General features: G+C 33.3%; 1 protein-coding gene and 1 long non-coding RNA gene across 2 annotated transcripts in view; one reads left to right on the top strand and one right to left on the bottom strand.

Moving 5' to 3' along the window:
- The first annotated feature begins 134 nt into the window (after positions 1–134).
- LOC121443461 lies at positions 135–12,274 on the top strand. The gene is made up of 3 exons (XR_005973668.1): positions 135–219; positions 10,009–10,123; positions 12,108–12,274. It is a non-coding gene; the product is annotated as an uncharacterized LOC121443461 (long non-coding RNA).
- Positions 12,275–19,385: 7,111 nt separating this feature from the next.
- The window catches only part of LOC121443460 (zinc finger protein 711-like), a 29,032-nt gene continuing 27,405 nt past the window's right edge, over positions 19,386–21,012 (bottom strand). Inside the window, exon 9 of the mRNA XM_041645213.1 lies at positions 19,386–20,718. Within this exon, the coding sequence (XP_041501147.1) occupies positions 19,541–20,718 (1,178 nt within the window). The 3' untranslated portion in view covers positions 19,386–19,540. The remainder of the gene's footprint in view (positions 20,719–21,012) is intronic.

Genomic DNA, 21,012 nt, shown 5'->3' with positions numbered 1-21,012 from the left:
CTGTGGATCAAGATTAGTAGGATTAAAACATTTTATATAAAAACAAAGCAGGAGAAGTGGTGGGGGTTATTCTTAGTAATCATATTAGCTCATGTTTATATTGCTATTTAAAGAATCATTGTGTTTTCTTTGTAAGGAACTCTCAAAGTTGAGACAGGAAATATATTCATCCCATAACCAACCCTCCAGTGTTGGAAGGACAACAATCACCACAAAAAAGTAATGTACTTTAAAATGGCATTTGAATGTGTGATGTTATTATAAAATTTAAGTTGTTATTCTCTTAGTTGATGTGTAGATCATTATAAAGAGGTTGATTTTTACTCATAAGCAATTATACTGAAGAATGGATGTTAAAAAAGGCATTACTACCATAGTTAGGATAATTGTGTATTGTAGCATAATTAATAAAACACAGAGACAGAAATTGGAGTTCAACCTAAAGGTCAGAAAATCAAACCAGTCAGCCACTGGCTCTTACCTCTAACTCAGTCCAAAAATGGTGGTCCTCCCTCCAGGAATTTCAGATTGAGACTGTGTGTGAGAGCTGTCTCCTCCTGCTTTATATTCCACTCTAGGGCTGGAATTAAAGACATGCACCCCTGTTGCTTGGTTTTTATGGCAAACTAGTGTGACTCCTGGGATTTAAGGTGTGTGTCATCACTACCTGGTCTGTAAGGTTAATCAGTGCAGCTGTTTTACTCTCTGAACTTCAGGCAAACTTTATTTATTAAAATATAAATGAAATATAACTACGGTGTATCATTAATAGAATGTTAAGTACTAGAGAAGTAAAAATAAATAATTGGTTATTATGTATGACTATATGTATATGACATTATATGTATCATGGTGCATGTATATACACATATATATGAAATCTATATATTCTTTAAATAGATTTCTATTAAATTCCTTTCCCCTTGCAGTTGGCTAGTTTTTATGGTAGAATATTAATTTTATTCCACTGATCTGCCTGCATTTATGTCATTGTCACACTACTATTATTCCTATAGGTCAGTAAATCTAAAGCAGGAATGCTGCTCTTCAAATCATTCTTGCCTACATTATTTTTCCTACTAGTGAACTCTTGCTTTTTTATATGAATGTTAGGTATGTTTGTAGAATTATGTAAAAAATGTATTTTTACCTTGTTAATTCTCATTACATTTCATATATATAATAGTTCTTATCAACATCTTAAAAATAGTAACTATTCTAATCCATGTGTATGGGAACTTTTAGAGTTAAACTCTATCTTTAATTCATTCTTTTCTCTCCAAATTCTTTATTCTTTTGGTTGAAGTATGTGCAGATCTTATGCATATTGTCACCTTTATTGTGACTTCATATGTTTACCTGCCCTGTTGTTTTGGGAAAATATTTTTTTTCTTGATGTTACCGACCACCTCTGATTCCAAAGTCAATTCTTTTTTCTCTTTTTTTCTAAATATATATTTTATTTGTTTTACAAACCAACCAATGTTTCCTCTCCTGCCTCTCATCCCTAATCCCTCCCCTCATTTCCTCTCTGCTATCCATTTGCCCCTCCCCATCTCATACTCTGTCTCTATTCAGAGGGCAGGGCTCCCATTGTTATCAATCAAATATGGCATACTAAATTGATGAGGCAACCCAGTATGAGTATGAGGGTCCCAAAGCCTGCCAAAAGAGTCAAAGATTGCTCCTGCTCCCACTGTTAGGAATCCCCACAAGAAGACCAAACTACAAAATTGTAATATATAATCAGAGGGTCTAGTTAACTTCCATGGAGGCACCCTGTTTGCCGGTTCAGTCTCAGTGAGCTCCTATTAGCACAGGGAGTTGAATCTGTGGGTTTTCTTGTGGTGTCCTTGACCCCTCTGGCTCCCACAGTATTTCCTCCCTATCTTCAGCAGGATTCCCCCCGAGTTCTGTCTAATGTTTGACTGCGGCTCTTTGCATCTGTTTCTGTGAGTTGCTACATGAAGCATCTCTAATAATGATTGGGCTAAGCATTAATCTATGAGTGTAGCAGAATATTATTAAGAATCATTTCATTGCTTTTTTTCCAGTTGTTTTCGGTTTTATCCTAGGTCTCTGGGTTATATAGCATCTTGTTCCTGGCTCACCAGGTAGTATCATGGATGAGATCACTCTTGTGGCATAGAACTAAACTGGACCAGCCATTGGTTGGCCACTCCCATAATTTTTGAGCCACCTATATCCTAACACATCTTGTAAGCAGGACAATTTGTAGATTGAAATTTATGTGACTGGGTTGTTGTCCCAATCCTTTCACTGGATGTCTTGCCTGGTTACAGGAGATGGCCAGTTCAGGGTCCATATTCCCCACTACTAGGAGTCTAGAAGATATTAAAAGATGGAAAGATCTCCCATGCTCATGGATTAGTAGGATTAGTATAGTAAAAATGGTGATCTTACCAAAAGCAAGATTGATTCAATGCAATCCCCATAAGAATTTTAACATAATTCTTTACAGACATTGAAAGAAAAATAACTCATTTTATATAGAAAATCAACAAACCAAGGTAGATAAAACAGTCCTGTACACTGAAAGAACTTGTGTAGTTATCACCATCCCTGATTTCAAGCTCTACTACAAAGCTATAGCAATAAAAGCTGCATGGTGTTGGCACAAAAGCAGACAGGTGGATCAATGGAATTGGATGAAAGTTTCAGATGTAAATTCATACACCTATGTACACCTGATATTTGATAAAGAAGCCTAAGTAAAATAATGGAGGAAAGAAAGCAAGCATCTTCAATAAATCATGCTGGTCTAAGTGGATGTCAGCATATAAAAGAAAGCAAATAAATCCATATCTATCACTCTGCACAAAACTCAAGTCCAAATAGATCAAAGACCTCAACATAAAACCAGATACACTGAATCTGACAGAAGAGAAGCTGGGGAATAGCCCTGAACACGTTAGCAAGAGATACAGATACAAGTTTCTGAACAGAACACCAATAATGCAGGCACTAAGATTGATAATTAATAACTGGGACCTCATGAAACTGAAAAACTTCTATAAGAAAGGACACCAGCAATAGGACAAATGGCAGCTTTAGACTGGGAAAAGATTTCCTCCAAGACCACATAGAGGGCTGATATCAAAAATATATAAAGAACTCAAGAAACTAGATACCATCAAACCAAATAATCCAATTAAAATGAGATACAGTTCTAAACAGAGAATTCTTAACAGAGGAATCTCAAATGGCTGAGAAACACTTAAGAGATGTACAACATCCTTAGCCATCAGGGAAATGCAAATCAAAACAACTCTGGGATTCCATCTTACACTTGTCAGAATGGCTAAGTTTAAAAACACAAGAAACAGCTCATACTGGTGAGGAAGTGAAGCAAGGGGAACACCCCTCCACTGCTGGTGGGAGTACAAACTAGTAGAGCCACTTTGGAAATCAGCATGTGATTTCTCAGAAAATTGGGAATAGATGTACCTCAAGACCCAGCTATAAAACTCCTAGGCATATAGCTAAAAGATGCTCCATCCTACCACAAGGACACTTGCTCAATTATGTACATAGCACCATTATTTGTAATAGCCAGAAACTGGAAATAACATCGATGTCCCTCCACCAAAGAATGGATAAAGAAATTGTGATACATTTACACAATGAAGCATTAAAAACAATGATATCATGAAATTTGAAAGCAAATGAATGGTCCTAGAAAAAAAATCATCCTAAGTGAGGTAGTGCAGACCCAGAAAGGCAAACATGATATGTACTCACTTATGAGTGTATATTAGCTGTAAAGGATAATCACACTACAATCCACAGACCCAGAGAGACTCAACCACAAGGATTGCTCAAGGGCAGACACATAGATCTCCATGGGAAGGTGAATACAAGGGATCTTATGGGTGGACTGGGAGTGGTTAGGTATGTGAACATGAAGAATCAGATGGAGGGAGAGAGTACTGAGAGAGACAACAGAAATTGGGGGATATCTTGAGGATGAGCTAGAAACCTAGCACAACAGAAATTCCCAGAAATCTATGAGGTTGAACCTAGCTAAGCAAGCAATTCTTTTCATTTTAAGAGATGCTCTTACTGTGCAGAGCTGGTGTTGTAGTTACTTTTCTGTTGCTGTGAAGAGACAGTGACCAAAGCAAATTATATATATATAAAAAATGAGTTTACTTGAGGGTTTGCTTAGAGTATCAGAAGGTGAGTCCTTGATCATCAGAGTAGGAAGCATGGTAGGTAAGCAGGATGGCAATGGCACTGGTAGGAAGCATGGTAGGTAGGCAGGATAGCATGGCACTGGAACAGTAGCTGAGAGTTATGTCTGGTCCACAATCTCAGTGAAAAGTGTGGGAGAGAGGGAAGAAGAGAAAGAAAGAGGAGGAAAGAGAGAGACTGAGTGAGAGGAAAGACTAGACCTGGGATTTTGAAGCCCACCCGCAGTCACACACCTCCTCCAACAAGATCACACCTTCTAATCCTTTCCAAGACAGTTCCACTAATTAGGGACCAAACATTCACATGTATGAACCAATGAGGAATATTCCCATTTAAGCCCCCATATTTGGTTGACCAGGCTGGCCTCCAAACCACAGAAATGCACCTACCTTTGTCTCTCAACTTCTGGGATTAAAGGTGTACACCACCATGCCCAGTTGCCTTTCAGTTAATGAGACAGTAATTTGTAGTTTTCAAATTATAAATCTTACATTCTTTGTTATGTTCTGTCCTAAGTATTTTTTTATGATATTGTCAGTATATTTTCTTTAAAGAAAACGAACAAACAAACAAAAAAGAATCTTATACTATATAAATCTTAAACTTCTTGCTACATTTATTTTTAAGTATTGGGGTTTTGTTTTCATGTTACTGTTAGTACAGTTATTTTCTTTCTTTCTTAAGGGAAAAAACTTCATGTGTATGGTGTTTTGCCTGCATGTGTATCTGTGTCCTGTTTACATATCTGGGTGAATGGGAGGTCCAGAAGAGGGCATTAGATCTCCCACAACCAGGTTGCCGATGGTTTTAAGCCAGAGTCCTCTGAAAGAGCAGCCAGTACTCTGAACCTCCGAGCCATCTCTCCAACTCCTAGAATTGTTGTCTTAACTTTATTTTCACATTACTCATTATAAGGGTATAGGATCACAGTTTGTAGTGTGTGTATTCATTTTATATTCTTCAAGGTTAAAGATATAATAGTTTGGTTTTTTACTGAATTCATCAAAATAGTCTTATGAGATCATTCCATTTGCATATAATTTCTTCATTTTCATTCTAGATACATTTTATTTCCTTTTTAAATTGCCTTGATACCTCCAATACAATGTTAAATAGAAATAAAAAAAGGGAATTTTTTCATTTTACTGTTCTTGGTTAGTGGATGGGTGAAATTTACTCAGTACTTTTAAAATATTATGTTAGCTGTGAGTTTTTATTTAATTGAAGATGTTCACTTGTGTTCTTTATAAAGTTCTTTTTCAAGTTATGATAGTGCTAGAAAATTTATATTAGATGATCAAAAGAGTGCATGCATGATTCTGTAAATAACATATTACAGTAAGTGATTTCTAAGATGTTACAATATCATATTGTTTGAATCAAATGCTTTTTTTCATGTTACAAAATTATTTTGTATGTTATTAGATTTGATTTGTGCAATTATTTTATATGTTATTAGATTTGATTTACTAACATTTTATTGAGAATTTTTACTTCTGCATTCCCGAATGATATTGATCTGTTTTTTTTTTCCTTTACTCTTGTGATGTATTTCTTGTTATGGTAGCAGGGTACAACTTACTTTAGAAAATGAAATCAAAATTGTGTGTGTGTGTGTGTGTGTGTGTGTATGTGTGTGTGTGTCTAATCTATATTTTTGGGAGAAATACCAAGCATTAATTCTTTAAGTTCCTGAAACACTATATTCATTGCAAATATTTGAGGATTGTTTTTTCTTTGTGGGAAGTTAGTTTACTCTTGCTTTGTTTTTTATAGTTTTTCTGTTTGTTCCTGTGAGATTTATTCTTGGTATTCTCCCAAGAATTTATACATTTAATTTGTGTTATGTAGTTTTTCAACATAGAGATTTTCATAGAACTTCTATGTTATGAGTTTTACTTTTCCAAAGTCCGTAATAGTGATTTTCCTTTTCCTTATATGATTTCAGTAATTTGAGTTCTTTCCTTTTTCTTGGTCAATCTGTATTAACATTTTGCTTTTCATTTATAATACTTATTTTTATTGATTAAATTTGTTCTTTAACAATTTCACAAAGGTATACAATGTACTCTATCTATTCTCATTTCCCATTGGCTCTTTTTTTAACTTTTTTTTTATTGAGAAAAGAGAAAAAAAACAAATTTCCTCCTCCTCCCAGCCTCCCATTTCCCTCCCCCTCCTGCCACCCTTCTCCCCCTCCCCCCACTCCTCTCCCCCTCCCTCTCCAGCCCAAAGAGCAGTCAGATTTCCCTGCCCTGTGGTAAGTCCTAGGTCCTCCCCCCTCCGTGCATTTCTAGGAAGGTGAACATCCAAACTGGATAGGCTCCCACAAAGCCAGCACATTACGTAGGTTCAAAACCCCGTGCCATTGTCCTTGGGTTTTATTTCCCTCATCTGTCATCTATCCCTCCTCTCTTCAAATTCCTTTCCCAGATCCATGGCTTTTTTCTTTCTTCAAAGTCAATAATAGTGACTCTCTATTTTACCTGTGCAATTTTAGCAATTTGAGACCTTTCTCTTTTTCTTGGTCAATCAATGTTAATAATTTAGAAATAATTTTGATTTCAGTGATTTCTGTTTATCTCTAATATAATCTTTATTTTTTGGACTTTTGATACAAGTTTTCTCTGTAGCTTTTGAGCCCATCCTGGAACTTGCTCTTGTAGACCAGGCTGGTCTTGTACTCACAGAGATCCACCTGCCTCTGCCTCCTGAGTGCTGGGATTAAAGACATGTGCCACCACTGCCTGGTTAAAATTTTATTTTATACTAGGCTGTGTGTGTGCTTACTTTTTAAAAATAGTTTCTAAGATACAAACCTATGTGATTGGGATTGTTCTTTTCTTATAAAAGAGGCAATATAACTAATATTTTTCTTGAGCCTCACTTTATTAATTGTTTGAAAATATCACTTAACCTACAATTTTTTGTGAATTTCTCAAGGTATTCACTTTTATTTCTGATATCACTTCATTTTAACTGGAACATACACTGTTCTTAAAGTTGTTGACTATTGTTTCTTTGTCTAACATTTAGTCTACCAAACACAAAATTCCATATATATTAAAATACATATTTTAATTCATTGTAGGTAGAAAATATTATTGATATCTTCTAGGCATGGTTGTAAAATGTTATTCAAGCCTATTCCCATGTTCACATACTGTCCATTCTATTATAGAAAGCGGTTACTGAAACCATGTTCATTTCTGCCCAGTTTTAGTTCATGTAGTTTTGAATTCTATTATTAGGTTTATGTATGTGTATTATTTTTGTAATGGCTTTTGAAATTTCCTACAGAATTTCTTTTTTAAATGCATTTATTTATTTTGAATATGGATACCACGGTACACATGTGTTGATTACGGGACCACTTGTGGGACTTGATTTTCCTATTCCATCAAGTACATTCTGATGATTGAACTCTGGTCAGCAAGCTCAGAAGAAAGGGTTAGCTAATATTCTGGCCTTCAGTGTAATGCACTCTTGCAAAAGTCTTTAAACTCTCAAAGACTGGTTCCAATAACATATTTCTTCCAACAAGGCCAGACCTCCTAAATGTCCCCAGACAACTCTACCAACTAGGGACCAGACATTCAAATTTCTGAGATTGTGGAGGACAGTTCATTCAGACCACCACACAGAAGCTTCAGTCCATGGTTGTTTGATCTCACTGCCTTTGTTTAGCCTATGGTAAGACACAACTTCTTAGCAGTGAACACATGACAGAAGTAGATGTTTATCACATTACAGTCAAGAAGTGAAGAAGATGAGAGGTCTGGCTCTGGTCTCAACATCTTCTATACCATACCTCCAATGACCTTAGTTACTTTCACTTGATCTCATCTCCTAAAGGTCATGTCACTTCCTAGTAGTGCTACAGATTAGCAACCACATTTGCTTTTCGAAAACATACCTACATTATAGCAGAATTTTCTGCTATATAGTTTATATAATATAATCAGTTTTTCTGAGGATTTCTTTAATTTAGAGAATTACTTTTTGTTTGCTTATTTTTAAATAGCACAGCTAGCTGGTTCTTTATATAATTAAACAATTTACAGTCAGAAAGCATATTAAAAACCCTTATACTTATTGCAACTATCTACAAGGTGTGTTAAAATCTACCATTTTGCTAGATGCTTGCTGTTTATTCAACATTCTTATTGTTCCTTCGTTTTCCATCTTTTATTTAGAATTTTTCATGATTATATATCATCTATGTTATTTGTTTATTATGTGTATTTATTTTCATTACTTTATAATTTTTAATAAATAGCATTATTTAGCCTATCAATCTACCCTCAAACACTATTATACTCTATTATAAGAAGTATATTTTTATCTCTTCTTTATGATCTCTTTTCTATTTTTAGCATGTGTACTTTCTCATATACATAATGAAAAAAGTTACTTTTAAACGTTAACTACCTTTTAAAACATATTGAGAATAACAAAACAATTATTTTAAATCTCTCTACATCATTGTCTTTTCTGATTCTATTAAATCTTTACCCTGGGTCCAATTTTTATCCAGTATCACATTTCTCTTCCTGCATTTTTGGCTGCTCTTCTAGCAAACAATACAATCGGCTTTTTAAGTTGGAAAACAATCTTTATCTTGCCTACATTATTCAAAGTGAGAATAGTAACCCTTTATGTGACAGGCATATGCTCCTAATCACACTGCATATCTGACATCCTGGAAAGTATAAACCCTTATATAAACTTTGTCTTTTCTTATTTTATTTTAAAAACAGATATTATCAATATCAGCATATAATTTTTTCCTTTATTGAGTACAGATGTTTTACCTAGTCGCTTAAAGAATGTATATATCTGAATATTCAGCATCACTAACCTTGTACTTTAGGAAAATAAAATGGTGATGTGGGGTACCATTGGTTGATCTGGTAATAAAGAAAGCTGAGTTACTGTGAGTAGCATTTATGGCATGGATATATTAGGTAAAACAATAGTTCACATGGAGAATAAGGTACAACAAAACAAGATTTATTACCCTACTAAGAATGGTGCAATATTTATAATTTAAGAATTATTTCATGGTGGAATTTTTTTAATTATTTTTTTAAAAAAATATTTATTTATTTATTATGTATACAATATTCTGTCTGTGTGTATGCCTAAAGGCCAGAAGAGGGTGCCAGACCTCTTTACAGATGGTTGTGAGCCACCATGTGGTTGCTGGGAATTGAACTCAGGACCTTTGGAAGAGCAGGCAGTGCTCTTAACCACTGAGCCATCTCTCCAGCCCCTCATGTTGGAATTTTTATCTAGTATTTTGAAACATATTTGACAATGAGTATTTGGAACTGTCATAGTGAGAGGTGGAGCACGATACTGATTTTTTTCTATGTAGAGAATAGCATTAGAGAGGTCTGCCCCTCAAGATAGGGCAGCGGCATACATTATTGTGTCACTTTATCTTGATAAGATTTCTGAAACTCATTTGTTTTTTTATTTTTCTATCCTGTAAACATGAACAACTGTCTAAGGAGTGAGCTCATTACTTATGGTTCTTATTTTATTTTTGTCTTTTCTCTGTATCATTATCTTGTGCTAACAATGTTCCAACATGGGCAGTGACAAAGTTTCTCCCCTTTATTAAACATAAAAATAGTGACAGTTTTTCTTTTATATTTGAGAGGGCATTTCATTTGAAATTAGTAAAAAGTCATTCAGGGATAAATTGATTTAAATAGGGGACTGGAAATAGGAGTGGCTACAAATGACAGTTATTTTGTAATACGTGTACCTGTTTTTCGTGTATAGGTACAGGACACAATATCCAATCCTAGGTCTCCTGTATGATGACTATGAATATATACCACCAGGAAGTGACACACAGACTATCGTGATTGAGAAAACTGAAGATAAATGGACTCATGTAAGTTTATTTGGGCGTTTCTAGGCTGTTTTAATTAAAACTTAGGTAAAGTATCAAATGCAGCAGAAAACTTGAAAGGCAACGGAGTATGAATGTCATGTATCAATAGAATTTGTCTTGTATTCTTGAATGTGAATACTTATTAACTTTTATTGCTTTAAAATTTGAAAAGAGAGTTGTGTCTGTTTTCTCTCTAGATTGTAAGATCCTCCAGCTTTAAATTCTGGAGTTTAATGTAAGGCTAAATAACCATGCAAATGACATGCATATTTACTTTCTATAACTCCCTTCAACATGACCAGACAACATAGATATCAACAGCATTCTAAGTAATTCAAGCCATGAAGGGGGTGATTATTTTAAAATCTCTTTATTATAAATAGACGACAGCTATTTCTTAAGACTTTTACTACTTTCTTTGTTAACCTTTATAATAGTGATTGTCAAAGAGAAAATAGACATTCATTAGCACAGTGGTTCTTTCCAGTGGCATCTACTTCTAAATTCCAGAGCACTTAGTGTCTTTAGACAGTTTCAGTTTTCATTAGTGGTTTACTATATTGGCATCTACTGGGTATAGACCACAGGTGCTCCCATGCCACCTATGGTGTGCAGGACTACTCAGTTACAAAACAATTTTCTATCCCCAAATTTTAAAAGTGCTGAACTTCAGCAAACTTGCTAATATTAAAAAAAGAGCTCTGGAGTTTTTCTTAATTATATACTTCTACAGTTTTATGTGATATTTAATAGTAAATCATTGATCATAAGCATAGGAATGTGTAACATTTCTCAGGTACAATGGGCAGAAAGAAGTTTCAGAGTTTCACCTTTCAAACCATACGTGATCTTATTTAAAACTGTGTGGAAAGGAACTTCTGTGTTATGTTAATATTTACTTTTCAAGTGACTTATATACTAAAAACAAACAAAGCAAATCCACTGTTAGTAAACTCAAGAAGTGGTTAATCAGGAAAAGCATGGCTGATTGCAAGACAGCATAAGAAGGGCATACAGTTTACTAATAATGTTTTGTTTTCTGAGTTGTATAGTATTGAGTATATTGTGCAATTTAGAAACTGAGGTTTATGATATATGTATTTTTACATTTTTACTGTAATGACAAACATAGTTACCAAAGTTTTAAGTTTTAAAATAATACTTCTCTAATGTTGTTACTAAAATTAAAAGTTGTTAAATGATTCACTAAAATATATATCTTTTGGTCAAATAAGCCCAAATACTTCAGTAATAATAAAGTCACCATGATTTTAGTTCTAATGGTCTTTTACACATTATGAAAGCACCAATTTTTTAAGTTACTAGTGCAAGTAAGCCATATTTAGTAAATCTTCAGCAAAAATAAAAATACATGCAAAGTTTAATCTTTCAAAGTCATTTTTCTTAGGTCATTAACTAATTGGGAACTGTTACTATCAAGTGATACAGAGAATTTGATAACTCAAAAACCAGTTAGCAACAAAAGTGGTCTGCACAGGGCACATACTTTTCATTTAAGGATAATTTGGTGCTGAAAGTTAAGACTCAGAAACAATTGCTAGACATGTGCCTCAGAGGTGACAATAGAGTGAGAACCTGTGAAATAAAGAGTCTAGTGTAGTAGCCATTTCTGTGTCACCAATGAAATAGTTAAGGTCTGAAAGGGTTATAGAAGAGTATGTTTATATAAGTTCACAGATGATAGATCTTTATTATCAGAGATGTTTCAGCATGTACTTAACCTCTAAATATGTCCATAAGAAGAAAATACACCGATCTCCCTTCTTCTGGTTTGCAGCCATTTAAAACACATGCCTTAAGTCAGAGAGATTATAATTTTATTGAGCATTATATAAAGGAGTATATTCTGTTAGCAATATACATATCCAGCTGAATAATTTTGGGATGTATGTGCATGTAATAATGGCAGCATTTTAAAGTAATTGTGAATCAATTTTAAGATACATTTTTTTTTCTTTTCTAGCCATGAATGGATCCACTTTTCAGGACTACAATTCAAAGGAAATTTTCTGTCTGCATCAGTATTTTAATAGTTATTTTCTATTGCTAAAGCACAATCAAATTGTGAACCATAGTCCTATCCCAATCAATCTAATAAGATGATTTAATTATGAAGATGAGTTCCCCCAGCCATTTAAGAGACCTGAATCCTTTTGTGCACATTGAAATATTTGATACAACACCATACAAATAGGAAAAAAAAACCTTTGTTTCAACTCTTGTTGCAGACATTATAGAACCTAACCTGCTACTTTTATATAGGGTGCTTCATATATGTTGAACTTATTCGTAAGCATAGATTCTTTACAAGTTCTTTTATTATGTTAAATGTGCAGTTTAGCTACAAGATTCAATGCTATTTTTCAGAAAGCAGAGGCAAAGGACAATTAAATTAAAAAAATAGGTTAACTAGAGCATGAAATAAACAGCCTAAATGTACATTTCTCATATTGAGCTTATGACTAAACAAGAGTGTGGCAATGCTAATATGCCTTGGAAATAGCTAAGTCAGAGGTGGAGGTTAATGTTGTTAATCAAGGAAATGGGCTAATGTCTTTTAAAATAACTACATTAACTAAATTATACATTGTGCAACTTGTTCTAAGTACCTGGGAAAAATCTGTTCTTTCAAAACATGTTTTCTGCAAGTAATCCAATTCACTTTCTTAAAAACATATAGTACTATACTGTAGTAGTGGGGCAATAAGAATGTAGAAGTTTTCATAGTGATATAGCTATAACATTGAAATATTGCATAATCATAAAAACTTAAGTAATAAAAATAATAAAAGATATTTGATAACTGTATCTTACTTGAAGAATATTTTATAGTAGGGTCTTTAATGTATTTAGAAGTTTCTTAGTTGAATTGTAATGACTTTACAAGGTAGATACAAATATTTGCTAAATAAATTACAATAATAAATTTCATAGTATAACCTAATTAAAACCTACAATTTATTTCATCAAAGTTAGAATTAATGTAACAAATACATTCAGATTACATTTCTAGTACATAGTTTTGTACTAAAATATTTACAGAAACCTTTATAAAATTTTTCAGTTTATAGGCATATTCTAAAAATTATTCATTATACTAAGAAGCAGTTAATATAGGCATGACTGTGGCACTATACTAACTGGACCTATAGCTGAGAAATATTTAAAAAGTCTTGATAATGAAATTAAGAGTCTTATTTATATTATCATAACATTTGAGCTAGACATTAAGTTCTGAAACACGAATAAAATTTGTTTTATCAATACAGTGATCCTCTATTTTATGAAAAGATGTTTCTCCTCTGTTAGCTACTCATATATTTAACTGTAGCAAAAGTGTAGTATATTATCTATCCATTAAAAAGGTTGTAAGAGGATGTTTTAATTACCTTGGCAGAAAGCTGCCATAATTAGTTTGAAAATGAGAATAAGTAGGACTGTTTCAAAACAACTAAAAACTATTCATATCCAAAATTATAGAGCAATTAAAATGACAGCCCATTTGATCAAGGATGGTGCGTTAGAGTCATCTAAAAGTTTCTCATTATAGTTACCAATTTTTTAAAGAAAAAAAACCCTCTTACAAAACTTAATGGCAGAGAGATTTTCTCTGTATTTGAAAATAAGATCAATAGAATTAAGACGAACTAAATTGATGTATTTTCCTTTCACCAATTCCATAAAGTTTCTCAATGATGTCAGGTGAGGATGCCTGTTTATCTCATTTCTATTTCTATGTTTTCACTTCAGATTTGTCAAATAAAATGAAGACTAAAGTCTGACATGCAAATTTGTGTATATGTCTAAATAAATAAGATGTTAAGCATCTATATGGTCTTTGTGGAACTTCAAATTGGAGATGTATAGGAACAATTTTTAGCTTATCTTCATATATTGGCAGGAAGTTTTATCATTCGAATGTTTATACAGGAGGTTAGAAGCAATACTGTAAAACGAAAACAAAAAAACTCTTTTTGATGTTGCCTACTAAATGTGGAACTTTAACAAAAGTTTGACAACCAACTGATGCAAAGTACAATATCATAATACCTTTGCTTACAAATTTATTTTCTAAGCCCAAACATCGTTTGCTAAGACATTTCTTCCCATCTTTATACGGGTGCTTTAGCCATATTAATTTTTTCAAACTTAAAGACTATAAAAGGAGGGCAATTTAAAAAAAAAATTTAACCATCAAATTTATATCAATTTAACAAAATTCTCTTTGCATTTCTTTCTCATTGTTGCAATTTATAAAGATTACACTTATTTGGAAAACAGAAATTCTTTTCAAAGTAACTATTTTCAAATAATTTCCTCAAATCGCCCATTTTCACCATGACACACCATTACAAAATGTACTTTATTTTGTGGGAGTTTTTTTTTAACTGAAAAGCACATAGTGTTCAATACTTACTCTAGGATAAATAGTAAACAAGGTATTTCAGTAAAGACTATAATAAGCATATCTTTTATTAATAAAAATACCTACTATATACTCCAGAATAAGACCTACCTCTTTTTATTATACAAATGAATAGTGGAATTGTTATGTGACACAAGTACAATTATCTTTATCTCATAAAGAATGTGTTTATACAAAGCTGGTCGTGGTGGCACATACCTTTAATCTCAGCACTCCACTCAGGAACTAGAGCAGGTGGATCTTTGAGTTTGAGGCCAGCCTGGTATGCAAAGTAAGTTCCAAGACAGCCACAGAGAAACCCTCAAAAACACCAAATTGTGTTTGTAAACTTTGGTTTCTCATCCCAGCAGTGTTTTTGTTTGAAATACATGCTACAGAATTCTTTTAAGGGGCAGACTTTAAAACAAAATGCTTAGGCCCTTTTCATTAAGTTGTTCTGGAAATATTTCTAAAACTGTATGGAGTAGCCCCACAGTTTTCCACCTGTCTTTGAAAAAGAGACGACTTTAAGCCTAGCATCAGTTTCCTACAGAAGGCAGGACTGAGCTCCACATTTGTACCTCAGGGCTTCTGAAGAGGGAGGATTCCACAGAAAAGAATGTCCCACCATTCCAGTCACTTCAGTCTAGGGAAGATGAACTGTATAGATTGGTTGTATTATAAAGCAAATATTTGAATTATCTCACCCTTTTGTGTTGCAAAGATTTTCTTGGTAATGAAATCATTTTGGTGTATATAGTAGGAAGTATCCAAGTTGGTAGTCTGAAATGACTATCTGCATTTTGTTAATAAATGAGAAAATGGATCTCAGTAATCCGTTTTATTAACAGTTTATTTAAAACAGTTTATTGGTTTTGTTTGGGGATAAATCATTTTCTAATTCAGAATTTAAGTACAAATTCTGTGGTATGCTCTTGAATTTTATCACAAGTATACATTATAAATCTATACTAGTTCATTCTAAGAACTTTAAAATCCTTTCATTAAATTATATTTGATGTATGACTAGTCACTCAGGAAGTTAAATATCTACATGTATATTTTTACATAAGAAGACAGTGTTGATAAATTCTTTTTAGAAGAACAGTGATGTTGATAGATAAAATGGCAAAATGTTTCACTGCAAGGATTATAGTTTTGAAATTTTGTTTAATAATACTTCCATGTTTCAAGATGCTTGTTCACTGTAAAATCGTTTTTAAGAATTCTGTGAAAAATGTGGATCCTCTTTATACCACAGCATTTATACTATGTTCCTTTTTAATATATTAAATGCATAAAAAAATGACCTGGATAGAGGTGGGCAGTCCTTGGGCTTCCCACAGGTCAGGGAACCCTGATTGCTCTTCGAGCAGATGAGGGAGGGGGACTTGATCGGGGGAGGGGGAGGGAAATGGGAAGCGGTTGTGGGGACGAGGCAGAAATCCTTAATAAATAAATAAATTTAAAAAATAAAAAAATAAAAAAAAATGCTTTAGTAATGTACTTTGCTAATACCATCGGTGTTGAATACTTTTTGTGTGAATCTGGACCCAACAAAACCAATTTATTTAAATGAGCCAATATATACATATTTTATGTAGTTTCCTAAAGGAGTCTAGTGAGACAGTCATACTGAGGAAAATATCTGTTCCTAGAATGACAGAGATTGTAAATCAGATGGGAGGTGACTTAAGACATTAAGGAATGTATGAGGCAATATTAATACTTCCAATTGGTTCAGGTTTTTAAATAAAACACAATTCTCTTTGGGGTAGTTACTTGAAAATGTACAAATATAAAGGCATAATATTTGGAAAAGGCAGGCATCTAGGATCAGAGTTTGTATGCAACCTCTCTTATAGGTTTCAGGTGTACAAGGTAATGCTTTAGAAGGATAGAGTTGATCTACATGAAATTGAGAAATAAGATTCTTCAAACTAATGATATTCTATAGTTATTACATAGTCCTATACCAGCATGTTCTTCTAAACAAACATTTACTCAAAAATTAAAGAAAAAAAACTTAATTGGATAGAGTCCCAGGTTTAGTCGGCTATGATTCTATGGTTCCTCTGCCTTCATAAATGAGAAAATTCTATCATTTACCAAAACTTCTTTAAATAGTTTCTGGGGTTCCCTTCAAATTAAACCACTGGGAGAGGGAGGCATCAAATAACCAATTATTGTTAAGTGAATAAAGAGAATAAAAATAATATAAATGAAACAAGCTTTGTAATGTAACCTTAATCATTGAAGATTTGTAATGGGTACACAGAACTTAATTTTATTCCTGAATTTGTGTGTATAAAAAATCTTTTCAAGAGCAGTGCAAGATTGATATTGGTGGTTATCGTGCTTGGGACATGAGTTGATTCTGAGAACTCTATCTGGGAAGAAATTCCTGATACTTTGTGTCAAGCCATAGATCATTTTTAAAGTTGTTGAACATTAAAAGTAGTTGAAAAAATCCATCAGCACATGATGGCTATTCTGTAAAAAGGACTTTTCAGTAATTTCCATATAGACACACAGGGCAGTCCTGTGCCAAGAAAACCTGTTCTTTAAATGACTACCTTTAATTTGTAATGTGAGCTGAATTTTGATTCTGTCTGGACTGAAGCTTTTAAGAGACAATTTGTAACAGATCTATTTTTTTTAGTTCCACTGTAATCACGAACAATCTCTTTATATGGCACCTTGCTTCCCTCAGAAACTCTGTGATATAGTCCTTATGGTCTCCGGAATGATCCTCAAATATAAACTAAAGGGAAAAAATGAAAGAAAGAAAGAGGTAGGAAGGAAGAGAAATAAAGAAAAAGAAAGAAAGCTGTACTCCATTCTTTCAAATCCACAGTGGTTTCCAACCAGAAATTTCTCACTGGTCTCATCTCTTTATCAGTCCTACTTGCTCACCATTGTTTGTCAGTTTATTTCAAATCAGATTATTTGTATTTACAGGTTTCATTTTCTTGCTCTTAATGGCATGTCCTCAATATGGGTTGTCTTTATCCACTTACCCAGTTATTTAAGCAAGAACAGAGAACTATATTCTAGAATTACACTGGATACTTTTTATCAGCTTAGTACTCACAGGACGACAACACAGGTAAACTTGCTAGAAATACAAAACTGCAGTCACTACAACTGAATTTGAATGTGCATGTCAATAAGATCCCTACGTGAACATGTGAATTACTGGATTTGTGGGTACTGGTCTAATACATGAAGTTAACAGATTTTTACTGCTGATGGGCTTTAAAGAATAATCACTCAGTTGGCAGAATTTTAACTTATAGTGATATATATGTACATTAGCAATATGAATTCTGTTAAATAATAACTACTGGAGAATAGCACATTAGTGTATGCTTATTTTAAGAAACATTTCCCAAATGATTAAATCAATGATTTGTCTTCTGAATGTATATTGGGAAAGTTTAAGTGAGAAGTCTTTAATAAAGAAATGCCATTATAACACAACTTTAAATAAACTTAGAAAACTTTGAAGTGCAATAAATGCTTTTTATTGTATGCTCATTTCAATGAGTAACATTTAGAAATAATAAGTCCACATAACAGTAACAATCTTATTTTACAGCGTGTACATCATTTACAGCCACATAACACACAAGTTTAGTACATTTTCCAAATTTAGTTTTCTGAAGTTAAGAAAGATAAAAAATTTGTTTTCAAGTAACTGATTCTTATCTGGTGCAAAACAGAAAGATGAATATTACTTAAAATACAAAGCCACAATATAGCATGAAGAAAAAGTACATTTTAGTTATGCTGAACAGATGAATATAAACTAAATTAAGCCAACTAAAACTTAAAAGTACACATCATATGCATTACATTTATGAACAGGATTTTCATTAAAATTCCCTACACCAGCTTTTAATATTAAGTGTCATTTTGATTTGCAGCATGCTAACACAAAGCGTTGTTAAAGGGATGCATATTTTAAATTTATACACTGTAAACTGAATATCCACCTCCAAACTCTATTGGCAGCATATTGTTCTGTTAAATACTGCATAAATACCGCCTCATTGAAAATTTATATTAAGAATATGGTATATAGATTGTAAAAACCAAACTTTACAATAATGGCATAAAATTGCACCTTTAAACATTAAAGCAAGTAAGACTTAAACAGTCATACTTACTAAAACTGTCCTAAAAATTCTAAATATTTAAGAAAACTCAATTAATATTTAGATTATAAGAAACATAGTGCTGACTTTGTAACATAGTTGTAGCCATTTTAGAAAGCCACATTTAACTCAAATACACCTTTATCATATATGCCATACTGAATCTACTTGAACACCAAAACTGGAACTTTATTTCTTATATTTCACTTCAGATTTCAGCACAGAATACGATGTCTTAAACATCCTATCCTGTGATAAAATATTGGCAACTCTAAAGTTCTCTTTTTTTACTAGCACTGAATTAATATAACTTGTTTTCTCAGTGAGATTCTTTGTAACGAATACACAAAACATTTGCCATTTCTGGAATCCAATGTCCAGGTACAATATAAAAGGCTCAATGACTAAGTGACTGATGGATGACTGCATTTTCTTTGCCCACCCCATTTCTAAAATTGCATAAAAGTGAGGCTGCTTGCTACAGCAAAGCATTTCTAAATCGATTATGTATCTTCTTTCAAAAACACTTATCTCTAGTGTGACCAATCAAATAAGGTGTCTTAACTTTTCCCCTCTGTAGTTTAGTTATGCATATAATACTGTTAATACAGAGTTAAGTTTCTCTGCAACCATCCTATGGTGCATCTTAAATTCATTAAGTAATTTTCAAAGGGCTATGAGATCCCCCTTCTAATCCAAATATTTTAAGATCTTTAATACAAAGAATGTAAAGGTATGACTTAATATCAAGCTTTGAAACCAGATAAAACAGTGAGATTCTCCTCCCAAATAGCATCTTATTTTGTAAATAACTTCCTTATATTGATCTTACTATATAAGAGTCTCCTTGTGGTGCCTCATTATATGCTGGTTTTTTTCTGATGGCCTTCGGAATCCCTTCTTGCAGAATTCACACCTGTGTGGATAGTCTTTTGTATGTATGGAAATCACATGCCGTTTAAATCCAGATGCATCTGTGGTGCTGTATTCACAATATTCACATTGGTAAATCTTCCTTCCAGTATGCGTCTTCATGTGCTTTTTGAGCTCATTCTGTTGTCTGAACCCTCTCTTGCACCGCTTACACTTCAATGACTGATCTTTAGTATGAACTGATAGGATATGACCACTAAGAATAAATGGATCTGATGTTTTAAAGTCACAGTGCCTACACTGATGAATCTTTCTACCCTTATGAATATCACTATGTTTTTTAAGCTCTGAAGGACGATGAAAACCTTTATCACAGACTTCACATTTGTGAGGGAAGTCCTTGGTATGGACAGATATGATGTGCCGCTTAAGGTCACTTGAGTTGGTGCTCTTGTGATCACAATGAGGACATTGGTGTGTTTTATGTCCTTGAAACAAATCCAGATGGCGTTGAAGCTCTCTTTCATCACCAAATGCTTGAGGACAATGCTCGCATTTATACGGCAAGTTGTTACCATGCTTAGACTTAATGTGAGTTTTCAGATTTGATTGATCTGCACACCTGAAGACACAATACTGACACTGATATGGCTTCTCACCGGTATGGGTTCTCATATGTTTCTTGAGTTCAGAAGGATGACGAAAACCCTTTCCACACTCAACACAAACATGAGGGAAATTCTTACTGTGAACAGCCAGCAAATGTCTGTTTAACAGTCCTTGTTCGGCAGTTTCATAGTCACAGTACTTGCACTTGTGCATCTTCGGCTCCTTGTCTCTTAAGATGAGTTTATTTGAACTCAGTGGACTAGCTTCTCTGTATCTTCGAGTGTATTCTGTAAATTCATGGGTTTTGTCAACTTTGTTTATGAGCTTATGGCTTTTTAAGTGGTTATGGAAACTAACTTTCTTGTTAGTTGCAAAGTCACAATCTGTACACTGATATTTCTTTCTCATCAAATGATCAGGATGATTCTTCATGTGTCTTTTTAAGAATCCCCTGGATTTAAACTTTTTTGTGCAAATATGGCAAGGGTATACTGTCAAGGGCTGTCCATCAGGGCCTATTATAACAGCTGGATAGAAAAAAAAAGGAAATTGTGACATTTGATCACACTGCTTTAAAATAATTTACAAAACTGCTCCTGAAACTAGCTAAAATTCACTATGTGGAAATACTAAGTTGAATAAAAGCCTTATAAGATAAAAATGCATTTTATAAAATTTTTGTAGTAATGTTGCTAACTGACTAATGAGTACTGAGTAATAGACTACAAATCTATGGCATGAAATACAAAAAATAGGAATAAATCACCTTTATAATTAAAGCATATGGAATTTGCCTTTAGATGTCTTTTAAAGAGGAGCAA

Source organism: Microtus oregoni, unplaced genomic scaffold, assembly GCF_018167655.1.
Source record: "Microtus oregoni isolate MIOR12 unplaced genomic scaffold, Mior012 000107F_ref0000227, whole genome shotgun sequence".
NCBI lineage: Eukaryota > Metazoa > Chordata > Mammalia > Rodentia > Cricetidae > Microtus > Microtus oregoni.
Note: the sequence above shows the minus strand (reverse complement) of the source record. Positions and strands in the feature narration are given on the sequence as shown.